Here is a 22,050-nt window from a genome sequence, read left to right as displayed (position 1 = left end):
GAAAGGAAAGATGAATCCAGTCTGTACCTTGCTCCAAAAGTTTACAATCATGAATCAAATCGTATTTAATAAAGCTTTTCCCCGCACTGATGATAGAAAAAAAATCTTAGTCTCCGAAAATTGATCTAAAATTAAGTGCTTAATTGTGATAAATCGGCTGAGGGTGACTTTGTCTGTTTCAGCGTCGGACAGCTCCTTCAGTGCTTCATCGGTTTCAGCGCCGGACAGCTCCTTCACCGCTCCACCAAACACCGCTCCGAGATTGACAGAAGAAGCGGCCACACGCGGATCAATGGCGCTCCTGGAGCCCCTATGAGACGACGAAGACGACGGGCTTTGAAAGCGCACGGATCCTGATGTTGCTTCTTCGTGGCTTTTATAGGCCTGCTTAATGCTTGCTGTGGTCGGAAGAGGGCGGAGTGCGTTTGCCATCCAAGCGAGAAGCTCCTCGACTCGGTGCCTCCTAAAAAAAGCATATAAATATAATAATAACCGCCCCTTACCCCTCCCTCCTCCTCGTTTTGATTCAGTCTGTGTAGCCTACACGCAGAAGGAGAACGTCCGCGGCACAGCAAAGCCAACACAGTCTTGTCTACAGTGTGTGAAAGAGAGGGAGAGAGAGAGGTGGGGGGAAACAGCTGCAAGCGGATACTCAACATCAACAAGCTGTATGAGGCATCTGTGAGGAAGGAGAAGGCATTTGACGAGGGAAGGGGTTCCTGGCGGGTTTCCCTCTTTTTGTGATTTCAAGAACAGAGGCGTGGAGCTCAGAAGAATATCCTACAAGTGGTGAAGCGATGGTTTAGCGGGGCAATTTGATAGGTTCTCTGTGTTTTTTCTACAGCACACTCGCCCGACGACACTGTTAATTCCGAGCAGCAATCCCCCAAACATCTGTGGTCGCTCTCTGGAGGGAGATGGCTGTTTTCCGGCTGTCGCTGCTGCTGCAAGTTGGATTTGTGATCGGATCAAACCATAAATACGCGGAATGGTCAGGGCACGGGGAGGATAACGGGGCACGGGAGGCGATTCACGGCGCTCAGACGCACCGCTGGCAGCTGGCGCATCTCCGTGCGCCTCATCACGCTGCCGGGGAGACGGCGGAGCTGCCGCAGAAGACAGACGAGCTTCTACCCAGGGTCGTCACGGCTTTTTTACACACCGGGGACTCGACCACCTTAAAGCATGCCAACTGCTCGCGAAAGTACGAGCTCACCTCTCTGCGGGGAAGGTCACACGCTACCCCGCATTACTCCATGAGCAGCGTGCTGGATACGGTGCTGCACGCCACAAACTTCCTCAACATGATCCTGCAAGCCAACAGGTCCAGGGAGCACAACCTCCGGCGAGACATTGAGTGGTACCACGCGTTAGTCAGGAGTATACTGGAGGGAGACGCCAAGATTCACCGGGCGGTTGTTACTTTTAGCGGGGATTCATCCTTCCCGGGGCCCTCGGTGCTTCTTCAAGCCACCAGGGCCGGCGGTGAAATAGTACTCCAAGACCTCTCCAGCATGGCCCACCGACATCTGCACAACCGCACGGCAGAGACAGAGTGGTACCACGAAATAAAAGACAGGAAGAACCCCAATTTCCATAAAAGAGCGCTGAGCCAAGATTTCAGATCGGTGGACAATTCAGTGAAGAGAGGAGAGAGTTTTATTCCGGACAAGACGCACGTCAGATGGTCTGCGCCCTACTTGGAGTGTGAAAATGGGAATTTTGTTCCCCGTTGGCTTTTGACCTTATCTGCTGCCTTCTATGGCCTGAAATCCAACCTGGCTCCTGAATTCAGGTAAGCACAGAGGGTCCAAACCTGAGCTATGAGCTAAAAGTGATTCATATATATATATATATATATATATATATATATATATACACTGTATATTTCTTTATTACCTTTTAAAACCACATTTCCAAAGCCTAACACAAATGTACAGCGCCTTCACTTTTTCAGCAGAACGATATATTTATGTAACAATGACTTTTTTTGTCAACCTAAAGGTGTGCTCAGGTGAGCTTACCCTCCACTACATCTCCAAACCTGGATAAAGCTTTATAAGGTGATCATACCTGCCTTACAGCTTCCCACTAGCCTCCTCTTGTTACATGAGGGTGGGGGGGTGAGGGGGGGGGGGGGGGGTTTCTTCTCTCCTCCAGTCTGACAAGACGGCGGGATGCTAAAAATAACCCAGGGTGTTACTGGATGTAACAGCGGTGGAAACCTCTGGCTGCAAGCCCTAATTCATTTTTCAAACTCACAGGGGATGCACTCAGGAAATGCCTTGTGCCCTTTCTTTTACCTTCTTCAAGAGAGGAGGCTGTTAAATCTGCAATGAGTTCTGTAAGAAAAAGAAGCTCAGCAGCAGCAGCAGCAGCAGATGAGGATATTTGGTTGAATTTCTCCAAACCATAAAACCTCCTCGGCTGTAGCTCGATGCTATAATGAGCCATGTTTTATTCCAGCAATAGTGACATGCACTGAAAGAGTCAAGTGTTAAAGCTCCATAGGATCCCGACTAACATCTCCTCAATGAATATTTAATCCAGATCACTAGTTGTGTTTGTACTGCCTTCAATGAATCTTTCATTGATACACTCTAGTTGCTCACAGGCTGGCACGGATTGCAAATGAGCAAAAACCTGCAGTGATTATACTGTAATAGGCTATCAGCTACCTGGTGTTATCCCACACTAAATCCTCTCAGAGCAGCTTCACAGCAAAGCTCAGACTCCCACTAAAGCAACCTGAAGTCAAACCTGTCTGACAAACCAACTCTAGTTTATTAGTGAAACCAGACTTTTTGTTTGGAGATTTTTTGTCCCCAAAGGATCTGAGTTACAGACATTTTTATTAAACCAGTTCAGCTGAAGCCTTCTCCATAACCCACTGCAGGCGATGTATAGGTATTTGTATTGTGTAAAATCCCTGAAAAGCTGTCTGTAAAGAACAGTAAAGAAACAGGAGAGTACAATCTATACCATAATTTACAGTTAAGTGTTTTACCAATCAGAATATTTACATTTTAGTGCTTTTCTTGGTTCTTGGAGCATTGAAATCTTCTAAATATCTCCTCATACTCTTAAAGTAGACATGAAACACTACATGTATAAAGGCTAATTTACACGCCATTTGTTCTCTACACCCTAACTGACGAGGAAAAATCAGAGTGTCGGACTTCAGCTTGTCTGTCTGGTGAACTATCAGTGCACCAGACTCAAACAGGCTCTCCCCCACGCAGTCCTCATTTAGAAAATGCTCTAAAAACCCTAAAATTATGGCCAGTAGCTGGATTTTCCCATTTCAGTGCAGCTAGCAAAACAGCGAAGAACCACTTAATGCTAAAGAGACTGAAAGTGAACAATATATCGTATTTTTCTTTTTTTATTATTTTAATTATTATTGTTATTTCTTTATTTTTTACAAAACCCCATTGCTACAGTCAGTTGCAGTCCAAAAGTGGCCTCCTTAGGCTGCTTTTTAGTTTTTGTGTCCGTATTTTCCACTGAGGTATCAGTTCTGACACTAGTTAGGTAACTGAGTGTATCAAAAGAAAAGAAAAGAATGCAAAATTAAGCACAAATACTTTTGTGTGTGTGGCTTGTTTCAGACATTAATATAAGTTAAATATAAATATTAAAATAAAACGTAAAGTCTCCCTAAAAAAAAGAGTAAAAATAAGAAAAACTAAGGAGCTTTAAATATTCCAAAGTTAAAGCGCATAGGTTTGTGCTATTAAAGAACGGATTTAGTCTATTGGTTAATTCCACAGTTTTCAACTGCAGCGCTGTTTGTTGGTCTTAAACCAATGACGGACTTCATGCCACTCCAGACTGCCCTCATGTTGGTCTGCTGGATTTTCCACTCCAGTTTTCTCCTGTAGTTGTCCATGTCCTCCTTGATGGATTTCTTTAGGATACTTTAAGCATCTCTCTCCTCCATACTGCCAGCTCTGAAGGTCCTCGTTTTCTTTTTAAGGAGTGCTTTGATGTCCTTTGTTACACATGATTTGTTGTTGTTCCTTTGGAATTATGGAGTCGGTACAGAAATTTATGTAGACTGATCAATTTTACGCTCCCATCAATGTCCTCTCACTACGACTCACAGAGGACTGGCCAACCATTCACCTCAGAGCGGCCTGGCAGGGCCACAAAAGCATCCTATGACCATATACTCACCATCCGTGTGGTCAGAGGCTGCTTCTTGACTAGAGGGACACAGTAGAGGGTTAGGTGAATCAGGTTGCGATCTGAGCTACCAAGCAGGATGAAGGGGGAGGAATAGTATTAGTCCTTAACATTTGCATAAGATCTGTTGTTCTTTCATCTCTCCTCTCCTGCTCTCAACATAAATATGTGAGAATAGTCTTCTCTCAAAAATGCATGTTGCTTTTGATTGATACCAAGCCATATTAAATCAAGCCACATAAGCAGTTTTAATCAATTGTGTACTTTCAACTGCATTCAGTGAGGTTCAGATGAATTTTGCAGACCCAGGCTAGTGGTTTCAACCTTTATGATTAGTCCGGTTCATTGGCTTCTTGCAGTGGCTTTGTATACACTGTGTAAAAGTGTTGAACTACCCCATTACTAATGAAGTCAATACTCACCAAATCTCATCTTTTTGCCATGAGAGGATCTCAAAGATTGCATCAAATGCGTGCTGATTCAACCTGAAATATAACAGGACACATGGAGATGAGATGAATAGTCCTAGGAGAAATATTGCAGTAGAACTTTTAAACCTCTCACTACCCTTTCTGTCTGGTTTCCGTCTCTCTCTCCTGTTGACCCAAATGTTAGAAAGAAATTTAAATTGTTAAGAAAGGACATGCTGTTCTCATTAATCACTGGTGCGGTCTTGAAAAACTTGACAGTCAGCTTGGTTCATGTGTACCACTTGGCTTTGAAATACATATTTTGCACAGTCAAGCTCAGTGTTGGTCAAGTTACTTGAAAAAAGTAATCAGTAACTAATTACTGATTACTTCCCCAAAAAAGTAATCCCGTTACTTTACTGATTACTTATTTTCAAAAGTAATTAATTACTTAGTTACTTAGTTACTTTTTAAAAACACGATTTACAACATGAATAGGTGATAAAGCGATAGATCTTTCAGCCCAATTCTACTTTTTCTGCACAATCCATCATACAAAATGTAATCAAATGGAAAAGTCTCTTTTTAAAACTTGTTTTATTAGTTTTAACCTTTTAACTTTATGCATCAAGCAAAAATTTAATTATATGCAACATTCGGTGACTGGAAGAAATTAGTTTAACATTTAAACCTATTTTCTGCACATTCCAGCACATAAAATAAAATATTTTTTGTGTTTACACTCACTCTTTCAAATAAATGCAAGTGAAACACAGAAGAAAATAAATAAAATCAAAGACTAGCGGTCCTTTTGCTCTATTTTCACCTGTACAGCAGGAGTGGGGTAGGCGGAGGTTTACCCTGGTGCAGGTGTGCCGCAGCGGTCAGTTGAAGAATCCCCGAGTTTCTCTGTGAATTTCACATTACGTGGTAGCGCACTCGGCGCTTGCTCTGAAGTTTAGGGGTTTTCTTCCCACGCAGTGAACAACGGACGCTAATGTTTTTGTCACTTTTTACGGAATCAAACTCAAAGTAAGGTCAGTACTTCCACGCTTTAAACGCTGCATGCTCATACTCTCTCCCGCACTCGATATATTATCCATTGTTGATCTGCACACAGCTGTTGCCACGAACGTCGCACTCGCTTACATCATTATCATGAGACACTCTCGCAAGAAAATCACGGTTTTAGTAACGCAGTAACGCAGCGTGCTTACGGGAAAGTAACAGTAATCTAATTACCCTTTTTGCAATAGTAATCCCTTACTTTACTCGTTACTCAAAAAGTAATCGGATTACAGTAACTCGTTACAAGTAACGCGAGATGGGCAGTAACGCGTAACGCGTTACTGCCCATCTCTGGTCAAGCTCTTCTTTTTTTCCACATTGTCGTGCCCTTTTTCCAGGTTTGTATCTTTCCTCACAGCCGTCTTTCTGACGCTTGTATCAGAGTAGCAGGCGGCTCACCCTGCATCCTCCCAGCGCCTCAGCAGCCTGCCAGATAAGAAACAGGAGAGGAAGGGAAGTGCTGGCTAATATAGCTGCCTCAGACATCAGTTCTCCTCCGCTTCCCCTCCAGATGAATACACAATCAATACAACAATGAATTAATAATGAAAGATGTAGAACAACAACCCTGCACGGGCTGTCTTTATTTCCAGCCTCAGTCACTTCCTCTTTAGGGTGATGATGTTGCAAGCAGCAAGGTGACTCGTTTGGACTTTTTCGTGCCTCTGGCATATGGAAATTAACACAAACCGAGACTACCCCCCCACGTCGCCCCTTTTGCTTGTTGAACGTGCAGGTGCTAAACAACTTATGTGACTTGTCGAAGCAGAAGTGTGCGGACGTTCGTTTGCGATAGATCGACCTGTTGTTTCTGCGAAGGTGCAAGAAATCGCACCTCTCGCACTTCATCTCTTTCCTTTCCAGTCTGTCTCTTCAGCTGCGCTCAAGGCACAGGGGAGACAGCTTAACCCGCACAGAGAGGATTGGCTGTTTCCAAGTGTGCAGTGTGTATCTGTGTGTGTGTGTGTGTGTGTGTGTGTGAGCGTGTGAATGCCATTGGTGGAGGTTCAGACATTCTTCAGGATGACACTTTGTAGTCCTAATTGGCAGATCACTCTAACTTCAGATAGAAACTCATGACAGCAGAGGCACAAATAAAGAAAAAAGTGTTAGAACAAACAAAAGAAAGTAAGGGAAGGAAAGTGAGGCAGGCGCATTACTTCAAGCTCACCTTTCACAACACAGACCTTAATTGCTTTGAGGCTGGAGCTCAGGCAGTTTCACCGGCAGCAGCAGGAATAAGCAAGATTAAATGAAGCTTAAAAGCAAAACTAAATGGTGAAAAGTATGCATTTTCAGCTTATCTCTCAAAAAGGCCAAATAAGTTCTAACTATATGCAGGATCCTCTACGTTTTTGCTTTGCCTCTCATTTTACTATTCACGCAACTCTGTCTGGACAGCCCGAGTGCTTTGTGATACCCAGCATGTAACAGAGTGGGAGGCCTGGAGCTCCAGGAGGAGCCAGCAGCATCTGCTTCCATGGACTCCATCCAGAAACAAATAGGAAGAAAATCCCACAATTCCCGAGGCTAAATGCAATAATGTTTGATGATAAACTGAGATGAAAGGTGGTAGGAGTAAAAAAAAAATGCATCCAAGAGGTAAATTAGATTTGCAGCTAAGCATACCAGCAAGGAGAAAACTAAACTGTACACACAGAAGGAAGCTTTTAAACCCGATGAGCAAAAACGAGTCCGACCTTGTAGATTTTCCATTGAGTGCGACCTGGAGGAAGCAGGGGTTAAATATCCCCGAGGCGCTGCTTCTCTTACTGCTGACGTCAGTGGGACTCCGCTGCTCAGTAAGGTGGCCTGTCAAAGCCTTCAGCCAGTAAATGTCAACATTAAGGAAAATCGAGCTACTCAGGTATTAAAGAGTGCTGTTTGGTAGGATTTTTTTTTGCTAATAACTATGTAAGCGCTACAAGCCAGAGGGAGAAAAAAAATACACAGAAATTGGATTTTGGGGTGAACTTTTCCTTTAATGACACGAGCGTACCGACTATAAGAGAAAGTGCCAGCAATCTGAAGAAGAAGCAGTCTTTATTCACTTTCTGTCACAGCCACTTCCCCACAGGCGCTGTGTCTTTTTTGATGACCAGAGACAGGACTCAATAAAATAACCCAGGTTGCACTGAAATGATGGTAGACAAGCAGCATCGTGCCCGGCGGCTCGACTCACATTTTCTACGTGTCCTGTCAGCTTAATGCATTTCCATCACGTAAGGGACATTTTCCTTGAGAAAGCTGCACGGGTTCCTGCATTGTGATGGTTCCACGGCATAATGCACAAATTGTGCCCTCCTAAAAGGACAGCACCGTGTTCTTGTCGAGACCCGGAGTAGGAGATATGTGCATGCAAGTTCATGCAGGCTTGCAACTCCTTTGGCTACACTGCTAAAGGATGACTTTTAAGCTTTTGTGTTTTCATCTCTTTTGCATTAACTTTGGTTTAAGGGAATGTTTTGCTTCAGTTCCAGACAGTATGTGAATACTTCCATCGTTCAAAGTTGCACTTTGTTACATGTAGCACAGGTCTGCTCAAGATGTGTTTTGTAAAAATACTCAAAATATTTACCTACATTAGGTGAGGGTGCCACGTGGATAGAGCATGCAGAAGGCAGTGTACAGCATGCCCACCGATTAAGTCATTGGACTTTAACCTCCACAGAATAATCAAACACTGATTTTTTTTTTTTTTGCTAGGGAACTGGGAGGTTAAATATCACTTAATTTACAAGAACCAGTTTCAGCTTCATAACAAGCATCGGACAATGCGTATAGTTGTGATGTACAGTATTTATTAACCATTACCAGTGCTTTATCAATAAACCTTGCAACTGTACAATAACTGTCCGGATAACTGTCTATAAAGCAGTTTTAAAACAATCAGTAAACTTTTAAACTATTGATCACTATTGATAGTGATTGATAGCTTCTTAGCTAAGAAGCTAGTGATCTAAATAGTGAAGGGATAGTGTCTACAAGGTGCTTTATGAATTTATGGTACCTTCCAATTGGCTTGTATTTACCATGAGAAGGGTAGATATTGGAACCCAAATTCTTGTGTCTTGAGTTTGACCTTGAATTTTTTGGCAACAGTTAGCTGTGCTAAGCTATCAAATCATGGATAAGTCTCTCTACAGAGGCATTAAGCAGTGAAGAGCATAAATGAGATCTTCTAGAACGTGAATAGAAAGTGAATAACGTTCTGCAACTTCAACTCACTACGGGCAAATAACTGCTGATGATGAGAAGTGGGCAGTACCTAAGATAAACTTTTCACAACTTTAAGGTGAGTAACTGAAGCAAATGCCAGTGCGAGAGAACAATAATGTTCATTGACATATTACTTGGTAGAACAAATGTGAGAGGATCACATAGGCAACCACAGCCTGGAATGGCGCCATCAACTTCAAAGCAGCGTGTGATAAGTAAATCGTGAACAGTGTGTACAAAGCTTAATGGGTCATTTTAGCATTTTAGTAAGTGGTTGATAGGCAATGTGATGACATCATACCCATGTGCCAAATGTAATTGCTCAGCTTCTGATTGTGTAGGAGGAGCTTGTAGTAAACATTTAAAATTTTAACCCTGCACAATGAAAAGAAGAGACTTAAATATATTAAATATGTTTTTTTATTCTTTACACATTTAGTTAAAAAATGTTAGCTAGCAATTAAAAATGTTCAAACAAAGAAAATTTAGTATTTGAGAGAATAGGAGTGAAAAAATACAGGGAGTGCAGAATTATTAGGCAAGTTGTATTTTTGAGGAATAATTTTATTATTGAACAACAACCATGTTCTCAATGAACCCACAAAACTCATTAATATCAAAGCTGAATGTTTTTGGAAGTAGTTTTTAGTTTTAGCTATTTTAGGGGGATATCTGTGTGTGCAGGTGACTATTACTGTGCATAATTATTAGGCAACTTAACAAAAAACAAATATATACCCATTTCAATGATTTATTTTTACCTATGAAACAAATATAACATCTCCACATTCACAAATATACATTTCTGACATTCAAAAACAAAACAAAAACAAATCAGCGACCAATATAGCCACCTTTCTTTGCAAGGACACTCAAAAGCCTGCCATCCATGGATTCTGTCAGTGTTTTGATCTGTTCACCATCAACATTGCGTGCAGCAGCAACCACAGCCTCCCAGACACTGTTCAGAGAGGTGTACTGTTTTCCCTCCTTGTAAATCTCACATTTGATGATGGACCACAGGTTCTCAATGGGGTTCAGATCAGGTGAACAAGGTGGCCATGTCATTAGTTTTTCTTCTTTTATACCCTTTCTTGCCAGCCACGCTGTGGAGTACTTGGACGCGTGTGATGGAGCATTGTCCTGCATGAAAATCATGTTTTTCTTGAAGGATGCAGACTTCTTCCTGTACCACAGCTTGAAGAAGGTGTCTTCCAGAAACTGGCAGTAGGACTGGGAGTTGAGCTTGACTCCATCCTCAACCCGAAAAGGCCCCACAAGCTCATCTTTGATGATACCAGCCCAAACCAGTACTCCACCTTGCTGGCGTCTGAGTCGGACTGGAGCTCTCTGCCCTTTACCAATCCAGCCACGGGCCCATCCATCTGGCCCATCAAGACTGACTCTCATTTCATCAGTCCATAAAACCTTAGAAAAACCAGTCTTGAGATATTTCTTGGCCCAGTCTTGACGTTTCAGCTTGTGTGTCTTGTTCAGTGGTGGTCGTCTTTCAGCCTTTCTTACCTTGGCCATGTCTCTGAGTATTGCACACCTTGTGCTTTTGGGCACTCCAGTGATGTTGCAGCTCTGAAATATGGCCAAACTGGTGGCAAGTGGCATCTTGGCAGCTGCACGCTTGACTTTTCTCAGTTCATGGGCAGTTATTTTGCGCCTTGGTTTTTCCACACGCTTCTTGCGACCCTGTTGACTATTTTGAATGAAACGCTTGCTTGTTCGATGATCACGCTTCAGAAGCTTTGCAATTTTGAGATTGCTGCATCCCTCTGCAAGATATCTCACTATTTTTGACTTTTCTGAGCCTGTCAAGTCCTTCTTTTGACCCATTTTGCCAAAGGAAAGGACGTTGCCTAATAATTATGCACACCTGATATACGGTGTTGATGTCATTAGACCACACCCCTTCTCATTACAGAGATGCACATCACCTAATATGCTTAATTGGTAGTAGGCTTTCGAGCCTATACAGCTTGGAGTAAGACAACATGCATGCAGAGGATGGTGTGGACAAAATACTCATTTGCCTAATAATTCTGCACTCCCTGTAAGAGCATGTAGGAAACTGAGAAATTAGCTGTAACTGTAAACTGAAGACTTAAGCAGGGATGTCAAACTCCAGGCCTCGAGGGCGGGTGTCCTGCAGTTTTTGGATCTCACCCTGGGTCAGCACACCTGAATCAAACGATTAGTTCATTACCAGGACTCTGGAGAACTTCAAGACATGTTGAGGAGGTCATTTAGCCTTTAAATCAGCTGTATTGTATCAAGGTTACATCTAAAACCTGCAGGACACCGGCCCTCGAGGCCTGGAGTTCGACACCTGTGATTTTAGGTATCGCAGTGCTTATATGCAATGAACACTTACACCAGACAGCTGTTAAGTATAAGTAACATTTCACATTTGGTAGTCTATCAATTTCCCATTGTTTTAACATAACTAAACATTTTTTAAAGTAGGTTTGTTTTAGGTCTATGTAAGGCCCTAAACTAGCTAAAGTTTTTATATATTGCAGCATCCTGTCCTGTGACTAAACAGGCTAATCAGTTTCAGTCTATTTTCTTCTTTGAGACCTATAGCTCAAAGCGTATGAAATTCAGTGTTCACTGATGAATACATCTAAGACTGACTTGTAACAAAGAGGACACAGGCAGGCCTTCAATGCAAGCATCTTTTGATGAATATCCTTTTGTGAATATAAGCTATTATGCAGATATATCTACAGTCAGCTTCTTAATGTTTGTGCAGCTAACATTAGCTCAGAAAGAGTCAGTCAGAAAGACTCCTGCTGGTGGGATGCTCCTCTCTTTGCTGGCCTGGCCTTTAGACCCACAAAGAATGGAGGATGAAAGGAGAAAGCACTCTGTTTCCTTGGGCACCTCTATCTCTTGCTCTCTGTGATAATCCTGTCTTTATGCCCGAGGGCCTTGATGGCCACCATGATGGCTCTGCCACATGCTCCTCGCTGCTGCTCTCAATTACGACCCAGTCTTTGTGCAGCACATACCCAGTCAACACCACCGTTTCCAGCATTTTCTTCTTTCTTTTTTCCCCCCAAAAGCCATTTTATACACCATATGTCCTCTTTGACTGGGAAGGTAAAGGTTGCCTGGGGAGTTGGGAGCAGAAGGGGAAAAAAAGAGAAGCCGACTGCAGACTATTTTCCTCTTTGTGCAGACTCACTTTTCAAATGCAAAACCTAAGCAAATGTTAATACTTCAGCTGCCACTGAAACTAACGGTTTCATGAATCCTCCATCACTAACAAATCGCCGTATTCTTGTGCGTCTGCTGTGTTTCAGTGCGACATTTCCAATCCTTATTACATAACAGAGAATTGCATGTAATTTCTCACACGAAACAACCAGCAGTGCAGGAGAAAGCAGCGAGGTCAGTTTGCCCCAAGGCAGGACCAGAGCAGCAGTTATTAATAACAGAGGTACAGGCAAAGAGAGCATTGCACTCACCTGGTGTCCACTGGGAACCGGGAATAGTAAACCGCCTCTTATACACCTGGAGAACATGCCAGAGCAGCAGTATTTGTGTATGCGTGTACATTATTATTTTTTATTGCTATTTTGATAACATGTATATATTTTTTTATTTTGTTTTTTTTGGGACAAACAACTAGTCTCTTCATGCACAGGGAAACACCAGTGCAACACATCCCCAAGTTTTAGCTGCTTGTTTTGACCCTGGAGCTTTTACTTACTATGCTAAATAAGTGATAACACTCTAGCATGGATTACCAGATGGACAAAGACTGCTGTAGGCCTGCAGAGCCTCCACAATGTCTCATGCTGTGTGTCAGTTGTGGTAATTTGATTTGTTTGGAATCCCGGCATTAAATGAAACCATCAAGGCTTGAAGATGGCCTTAGCATTATCACTTGTCATGTTTACCAATGACAGTTTACGTGGCCAAATAAATAGATAACAACAAATAGATAATTCCCTAAATAAATTTGAATTATCTACATGATGGACTTTAGTTTGACTTAGTTTAGCTTACCCCACTAACTACAAGGATATGCACCTGTCTTACTTTATGACAGGTGGGGTAACCTTTTGTCCCCGAGTACCCTGAATCTGTTTAGTGGAAGAAAATGGAGGGAGGGATAGTTAATTTCTTAATAGTAAGTAAGTAAGTAAGTTAATTTCTTATTTAGCATAGTAAGTTAATTTCTTAATATTAGGCTAAAAAAAGATTTTAGATACCATGTTTGGAACAGTAACTTATTCTAAGGGTTGCTTTATTAATGTGTAGTATATTCCCTCCTGTTTATTTTTGATATTTCTTTGATTTTTTTTTTCATTTCATGTTGTATTGTTTCAACTAAATGTGTGTGTGTGTGTGTGTGTGTGTGTGTGCGCTGAAGAACTCTTGTGTTCGAGGACTCAGATGCAGGAAACTGGGACACAATGGGAATCTTTCATCCAAAACGGGCAGTGCTCTCACAGTGAAGAAGTCAGTGAAGCGACTATTTCCAGCAAGGGACTAACAAAAGTCCAGAAACAAGCAAAGGTCATACATGAGGAAGAGATTTAACATGAGAAAGGGGGAACTGAAGGGTAGCTAATGTTGTACATACTGGGTTTCTATCCACTCAAAGTCAGCCAACCAAAAATTAAGAATTGCCTGGCTCTGTTTGAATTGTCCAGTTTTTCACTCATATGGCGTTTGGACTAACTAGGGAACAAGTGCAGACAGCTGATGATACATTTGCTCCAGATATCTGTCACCAAAACAATAGCAGAACATCTGCATCATACTTGGGGCCAGGGATAACTCAGCATTGCTATGTCTGAATGATTGCACAGTGCAATTGAAACTTATCTCCCCACAGCATTTAAATAAAAATGATAAGAAATGTATCTGCTCACAAAAGCATAATAGAACCTGCGTGGTACGTGTGATGATTTTGTAGTGCACTACAGTGGAAGTTTACAGATGAGATTTTGAGCACCACTATAAAATGGTGTGGGCATGATAAAGGGCACTATATGGTGAACAGGTGGACAGTTTAAACACGCAGATGAAAATAATAAGACTGTAAGCCGGTTACAGTCCTGTGATAAAGCTGCTAGTTCTGCCTGTGTTTTCTTCTGCTATGACATTCTGAAATATCCACAGTTTTTTTTAACGCTTATGTATCAGTAAATTTTGCCTTTCCTTTGGTACCTGCTGCTTCTCCCACTTTCAGTTTGTCACAGGTGCAGTTTTTTTTTTATTGCATTCTGTCATTTGTTTTTTGTTTTTTTTTGTTAAATTACATAAACCGTGAACTCTGTCTTTTATTCTCCCCAAAAAAGTGATATGTCAACATTGACAGCATCTTCTGCCACCTGCTGTTGTGTATTGTTTAGTTACAGCAAGACATGGTTCAACCAAGGTGTTACTATGGAAACCACACTTTTGCCTGGTCTCAAAACTGAGCAGTATGGGACAAGGTGTTTGTATGAGTTCCAGCTCATGTGAGCACAGAGTATGCTAACTGCCATCTAGGACTAGGTTGCTAATGTATGAAGCCATAACTAATTTTACATTAGTCATCAATCTAAACTACATAGAGATCTGTAACCTTTATAATATATTGTATTATTTAATTAGTTTAGTCTGTTACTCTTACTGTGTTGGAGCAACTGTAACCCACATATTTTCCTTAAAGATTATTAAAGTATTCTGATTCTGATCATTAGTAGTTGGTGCAACTCTACTGTATGATATGATGGAAACCACAGAATCGTACCAAATATCTAATCAAGTACTCTTTTACATACAGGTTTGTCATCAGTCAAAATGCCTTATTATTAACGTTAAATTACAAAAACAAGTTGAATAAGATGTGAAGAGGGTTGTTCATTTAAAAACAGGCTGCAGATAACAGTGTTCTCCAGACCATGACACTTTAACAAAGTGGCACCAGGGGCAAAATACATTAACAAATCATTGGGCACTAATTAAAGCCTTAATAGCCAATGATCATTAGCTGAAACTTTCATCATCTACACCCTGAAACAGATCTCAGTCATGAATCACCAATCAGCCACAACACTAAAATAGATGAGGTGAATAGCTTTGCTAGCATAGCTCCTGCCAGTTAAAATTTAAAGCCAAATTCTGACGTGTAGACAGCTGAGGTTTAGAGCATACCCAAAAGGTCTTGTGGGATATCTTTGCTATAAAGTGATTGTAGCTTAGGAGGTAGAGCAGGTCATACACTAACTGAAAGGTTTGTGGCTCGACCCCGAGCTGCTCCAGTCTGCATGTTAGATAGGAAAAAAAACAACAACAACGTAGAAAACAGTGCTTGTATGAATGGGTGAATATGGATAGGATTGGATAAGGTTTGTAGAGTAGAAAACCCCTATATAAGAACCAGTCCATTTACCAAGTGGAACCAGACACAGCATTGGTGTTGCGCTGATACACATCAGAAATAAGCTTGTAAAATAAGATAATGACATTTTAAAATGTTAAAGATACAAACATGAACTACATGTGCACTCTACAGCAAATGATAAATAAATCAGTGTTTATATGAAATCAGATATAATTTGTTGTTATGTGTTTTTATGCATGCACAATATATATCAAAACAAAGACGCAATGGCTGAAACTGCGGTTGTCACAATTCATCTGGCTAAGCTTGGTTCCCAACGTTTATGTAGATTTTACTGACTAATATTAACTCCTTAAGCATTAACGCAGACTGCGTGCATTTTCCCGATGGAAGAGGCGTACTGCCGCACTTCAAATATTCTTCAGGAATGGTTAGAAGACCATGACAAAGATTTGAAGAGGTTAACTTCTCAGACCACCACACCATACAACTTTCAGGGCTTAAAAACATCTACTGTGAAGGTTAGGTGCCTGATACTACAGAAGAAATTCAGAGGTGTTGTAGATTTCATTGATGGTGTCATAGTTATTTTGGCAGAATTAGGGGGATTTCTATTAGGCAAGTTGTCTTAATTCTCTGATGAACTCTGGGCTTGACTGTGGCTCAGGAGGAAGAATGAGGCATTTACTAATCAGAAAGTTAGTGGTTGAACATTGGCTCCTCTAATGTGGATGTTCTTGATCTTGCAAATGAGCCAAGTTTTGGCTGATTGTGCACCACTCAATTTTTGTAACCTCTGACGTTTTGCTGTAGGTAAAGTAAAACTGGAGTTCATGGTGTGATGATGTCACCTTTAGTGTACAAAGCCCGTAGTATAATGTTATAATAATGGCCCGCAGGTATAACGGGACCCTGTTTAGGCAAGATACTAAATACTAAAAGTGGTTTGGCATAAAAAAGAGACTTGAGTATGAATGTGTATTAATAGACAAATGAGGCTTGTATTAAGAAACCACTTTGACACTTTTGTAGCACTTTTCTACATCATTCGAGCACTTGATCAAACCATCCCATCGTTTCAGGAGAAAGGCAAAACAGACTTTTTTGGAAAAAAAAATGTTGCATATGATGTTGTGTCAGTATAAAAAAGATACATATTTTAATTGCCTAAAGTCAGATTACGGGTTAGGGTTAGTATTTCGATGACAATGAGAACTTAGACTTAGGTGATTAATGCGGTGGTATATGATGTATATCCATACTAGTTCAGGGTCAGGGTCAAGAGTTTAAAATCTACACCAGCGGGTTTTTTTTGTTTTCCTTTAAACGCAAAACACAAATCCTGGAAACTGGGAGACCAAAGTTTCCTGTTAATCCTATAACAAAATAAACCCAGTGTGAATGTCAGTGTTCAAACGGGCATCAAAGGAGTTAAAGGTCAGTGCAAAGTCAGCCGCTGATTTATTTGCAGGGAAGCAGCTGCAGGTTTTGCCTGATTAAATAGATAACAGCGCTGATTCGCCCGCTCACTTCAGAGCAGGGTTTGTGTTTATATTCATCCTGATCAAATAACAAAGTGTATATTTGGTGATTTTGTTCGAAAGCTACACGGCAACGCTTGGTTTTCTTTCCTCTCGTGTCGGCTGGTGTTTATGTAAAATGTTGTGTGTGAGAAACTTAAAGGCGCTGAATGCTGGATCAGAGAAATACCTTTTTTCATATGTGCACATTATCTTGGTGTCATGACACTCGTCCTACTGAGCTATAACTCTCCAGAGCATGTCTTCCATAAAGTTTAAAGTCGGTATAGATTTTCTAACAACACTTGCCTCGGGCTGTGCTCCATTTTTAAGTCTACCAAGAGAGAAAGCCTGTAAGTGGGCTGAGGTCGCTGAGAGACAGTTTAGAGTTTCTTGTGGATTTGAAGTATTTTGTCAAGCTTGTTTAGATTTTTTTCCTTGTATAGTTACGCATATAGTATAGAGCATTATGTAACTGTCTGTTGGTTTGTCCTGTGAGCTGCACTTGTGAAAGGGACATATGCCACACCAGTGAAAAGATTTGTCAGAATCAAAGGGGCTGACCTTCAAAATCACACACAGTGACCTTCTCTTCACAGAGCTTCAGAAAGCTAAGTAAGTCTAAATCCTCAACAGCTCCATTAGAAGGTCCTGCCTGGCTCAGCTGGTCGAAACGGAACAAAGAGTCCAGCCTCTTGCAGAGTGTCTTGTTGTGATGTAGTGCACGGCTAATTGCATCTCTGTCAGACTGATTTCTTTCTTAGGAAGAAGAGATGAGACATGAGGCAAACAAATGTCTGTTTTTGCTTTATAACATGTTAGAACCCATTAAAATTTCAGTTAAGATTCCAAGTACAGGTTTGTGCAATTACATGTTGAGGATTTTATGGTAGTGTAACTCAGCGGTCCCCAACCCATGGGCCACGGACCGGCTCAGTGGCCGCGAGAGTTAATCCTCGGGTGTGAAATTCGGTTTTGGCGCTATATAAATAAAATTGAATTGAATTGAATTGAATTTAGCTTTATTTTTTAGAATTCTTATCGTTAACTCAGTTTCCCTGGGTCTTTTCCCGTGTGTTATGGATAAATCTTCCTTTTTTTTGGTACCGGTACTGGTTTTATTTTGTTGTATCTATCAATATCAACACCTTAAAAGCTGGTCCATGAAAATATTGTCGGACATAAACTGGTCCGTGGCGCTAAAAAGGTCGGGACCGCTGGTGTAACTTTACTGTACTTTTAAGTGAAATTAGTAGATCAGACAATAACATACAGCTCATAATGTACTTGCTTTATCTACCTTCCTCAGATCAACTCTTTTAATTTGAAAAGCTTCTATTTAGAAAACCACCCAAAAAAATCCCGTCTGACACAAATCAATCAATCACTCAATCAATAAATCAACAAAAGGGTAAATGACTTTCTTCAACAGCGGGTTTCAGTTGGCCTTACTACACTTTGTTTACTCCGTGGTCTTTTTGTTGTTTTCGGGTTTTGATTTCCTTGCAAATATAATTGTGTGGATGCTTTAAGCATCCACACTATTGAGTTCCTCTTGGGACTTCCGTACACTTTTTGGCACTTAACTACTTCCACAATTTTCAGCCGATTTTCACCGTTCAAATTTTAAACTATTCTGCTATTTCTGCTAATGTGTGCTATGTCTTTTGGTATTTTTCACTATTATACTTTTTAAAATATTAAGCTTAATTTGTCCCATTGAAATGAATGGGAAACTTCTGCAATTCTGCTAAAATCTGCTTGTTTTTGAAACTTAACTACTTCCTCATATTTTCACGTAGAACAACCATTCAAACTTTAAAATGTTCTCAAATTATTGGGTTATTCAGGTATAAATCAGCTTTTTCAAATCTTTTACCGTTTTAGTTTTATGCCTCTTAAAGTTTTCAGTTGCAAAATTGTGATTTTTCACAAAATACATGCGTTGTTATGGTTGCTATGCACTTGGCTTCCAGTGTGCCACTGAAGGTTTTGCAGTCTTCTCTTCATGTCCGAACAACTTCTTGCTACTTGCTCAATTTTCACTCAACTTCCACAAATTATACATCAAAACGTAGGTATTTTTGCTGGCTTTCCGAAAATGTCACTATCATTGTTGTGGGATTTATAGAATTTTGGCAAATCTCCTCAGACCAAACACAGAATCGCAAAACTCTCCATAGAAAGTCAATGGAGCGCTTGTTCAAAATCACCGCTTGATTTCTGTAATGAGAGGCATATTCGAATCGTCATATCTCCTTAACGAAGCAAAGTTAAGACATAAGGCTTGTCCCAGTATATCTTCAGACACTCCTGACGCTCACAATTCAAGAATTATTTTCTCACCTATTACCGTTCTGAAATGAGTTAGACTTGTTTGAGGGTAGGAAATTCGTCCTTCGCTCAGATTTCTTCAGATTTCAAACTCTGGAAATGAACCACTTTTTTCTCTCGTTATATCTTTTTAATGGATTTCCACAGAGACCTGAAAATTTCCATGATTGTTCACCAAAGCCTGCTGTCTCTTACGGTGAAAGAATGATATTGATACTCCAAATAGATTTAGAGTTAGAAAGCGTTGTTTGAGGGCAAGTCAAGGCAGTTTTTGCTTTGCTCTACTCAGTTATGGTGCATTAGAAGTCAAATATCTTTAATAATTCATATTTTAATGATAAATTGTCAACACTTTAAGATTCCCCCATCTCTTCTGAACAAAACGGTGTAAAAATGACCGTTCTAGCCCCTACGGTTAGGAAATTATGGTCATTTGTTTGAGGGGAGTCGTCATTATGAGAAATAGACTGCAAAAATCCTGTGTCTCTCTGTGCTGCGTGCACCTGTTTTGGCGGGAAAAAGTGCACAGGCTCTCTGATTGGTGGATTCAAATTCATCAGCTCCCAGGCTTTGACCTAGAAACTTACTTCTCTCTCCCTGTGTGTGTGTGTGTGTGTGTGTGTGTGTGTGTGTGTGTGTGTGTGTGTGACAGAGAGCGAGCGAGAGAGAGAGAAAGCCTTTTTATGGGATGATCTCATTGTAAGATTTAAATTCAATATATTTAGACTGGTTGACTGAATTGGATCTTGTGTGTGTGTGTGTGTGTGTGTGTGTGTGTGTGTGTGTGTGTGTGTGTGTGTGTGCGAGACAACCACAGAGAGAGAGAGAGAGAGAGAAAGCCTTTTACAGTATTCTGCAAACTTTTATGATTTTACCAGCTTTTCTAATATGGACCTCAGATTCTTGTTAACACTCCATGGCACAAATACTCTTCCCTTTAGGCTCTGTGTATGTGTGTGTGTATCAATATTTCTCCCATTTTAAAGTATTACTCCTCCATAATTGTATTTCTGTTAAATCAAAGTACTTTTACTAAATCTTAGTACTTCTGCTCAATCATAGTATTTCTGCTAAATCATAGCATTTTGCCAAATCTTTGTTTTTGTGCCAAATCATAACATTTGTCTTATGTTATAGTATTACTACTAAGTGGAGGAATTTCTGTCATGTTACAGTATATGTCCTGATTACAGTATTTCTGCTAAATCATAGTATTTCTACTATATTATATTTTTCTCTCTAAATATAGCACTTCTGCTGTATAATTGTATTTCTGCTATGTTATAATATTTGTGCTAAACCAGAGTATTTGTGCTGAAACATAGTATTTCTGCCAAATGATAGTATTTCTGCTAAATTATAGTATTTGTGCTAAAACATAGTCTTAATTTAAAATTACAATATTCATAGTTCATCACAGTGTCTCTGGTAAATCACAGTATTTCTGCTATGTTGTACTATTTTTCTAAATCATAGTGTTTCCGTAATGTTTAAGTATTTTTGGCTAAATATATTGTTTCTGTTATCTTATACTATTTCTCCTAAATTCTTGTATTTTTGAGAAGTTATCATGTTTCTGGTAAGTTACAATATTTCTGCTAAGTTCTGCTGTGCTATTGTATTTCTGCCAAGTATTATGTTTCCTCTAAGATATTGCAGTTCTGCTAAGTTATTCCATTTTAGCAAAGTTCCTTTGCTTCTGCAAAGTTTTTACAATTTCTGCAACTTTTCAGCTTTTTCAGCTACTTTTTGCAGACAGCTTCAGCTTTAAAGCATCCACACTGCATTTTCGCAGGAAATGCAAATTTTTCTAGTTGAGTTTAGACTTCAGTTGAGGTTTTATTGTTGTTCCAAATGTTTCAAGTTTTGATTTTTGTGTTTGTTGAATGTTTCGGTTCTTGTTTTGATTTCTTTATTCTAGCAGATTACAAGCTTTATTTTTTTGTGTCCATTTTTGAGTATTTGCTTCCTGTTGTTTCTTGTGGTTTTTTGTAATGCCAAGTTTCAGTTTTACATCCTGTGTTTTGGTTCATTTCATTGTTTCTTTTAGTAGTTCCCTCAGTGATTCTTTGTTTTCTTTCTGTCACTTTCTGATTTATTGTGTGGATGCTTTAAGCATCCACACTATTGAGTTCCTCTTGGGACTTCCGTACACTTTTTGGCACTTAACTACTTCCACAATTTTCAGCCGATTTTCACCGTTCAAATTTTAAACTATTCTGCTATTTCTGCTAATGTGTGCTATGTCTTTTGGTATTTTTCACTATTATACTTTTTAAAATATTAAGCTTAATTTGTCCCATTGAAATGAATGGGAAACTTCTGCAATTCTGCTAAAATTTGCTTGTTTTTGAAACTTAACTACTTCCTCATATTTTCACGTAGAACAACCATTCAAACTTTAAAATGTTCTCAAATTATTGGGCTATTCAGGTATAAATCAGCTTTTTCAAATCTTTTACCGTTTTACTTTTATGTCTCTTAAAGTTTTCAGTTGCAAAATTGTGATTTTTCACAAAATACATGCGTTGTTATGGTTGCTATGCACTTGGCTTCCAGTGTGCCACTGAAGGTTTTGCAGTCTTCTCTTCATGTCCGAACAACTTCTTGCTACTTGCTCAATTTTCACTCAACTTCCACAAATTATACATCAAAACGTAGGTATTTTTGCTGGCTTTCCGAAAATGTCACTATCATTGTTGTGGGATTTATAGAATTTTGGCAAATCTCCTCAGACCAACACAAAGTCGCAAAACTCTCCATAGAAAGTCAATGGAGAGCTTGTTCAAAATCACCGCTTGATTTCTGTAATGAGAGGCATATTCGAATCGTCATATCTCCTTAACGAAGCAAAGTTAAGACATAAGGCTTGTCCCAGTATATCTTCAGACACTCCTGACGCTCACAATTCAAGAATTATTTTCTCACCTATTACCGTTCTGAAATGAGTTAG

The 22,050-nt window shown here is 40.1% G+C and overlaps 1 protein-coding gene across 2 annotated transcripts in view; it reads left to right on the top strand.

Moving 5' to 3' along the window:
• The first annotated feature begins 212 nt into the window (after positions 1 to 212).
• gpr158a (G protein-coupled receptor 158a) overlaps positions 213 to 22,050 on the top strand; it is a 98,651-nt gene continuing 76,813 nt past the window's right edge. For both annotated transcript variants that reach the window (XM_084939714.1, XM_084939713.1), the window contains exon 1: positions 213 to 1,795. In XM_084939714.1, coding sequence (XP_084795840.1) covers positions 918 to 1,795 — 878 coding nt within the window. In that variant the 5' untranslated portion in view covers positions 213 to 917. The remainder of the gene's footprint in view (positions 1,796 to 22,050) is intronic.

The sequence above is a fragment of the Perissodus microlepis genome, chromosome 9 (genome assembly GCF_051167445.1).
Source record: "Perissodus microlepis isolate ML-2025 ecotype Zambia chromosome 9, ASM5116744v1, whole genome shotgun sequence".
NCBI lineage: Eukaryota > Metazoa > Chordata > Actinopteri > Cichliformes > Cichlidae > Perissodus > Perissodus microlepis.
Note: the sequence above shows the minus strand (reverse complement) of the source record. Positions and strands in the feature narration are given on the sequence as shown.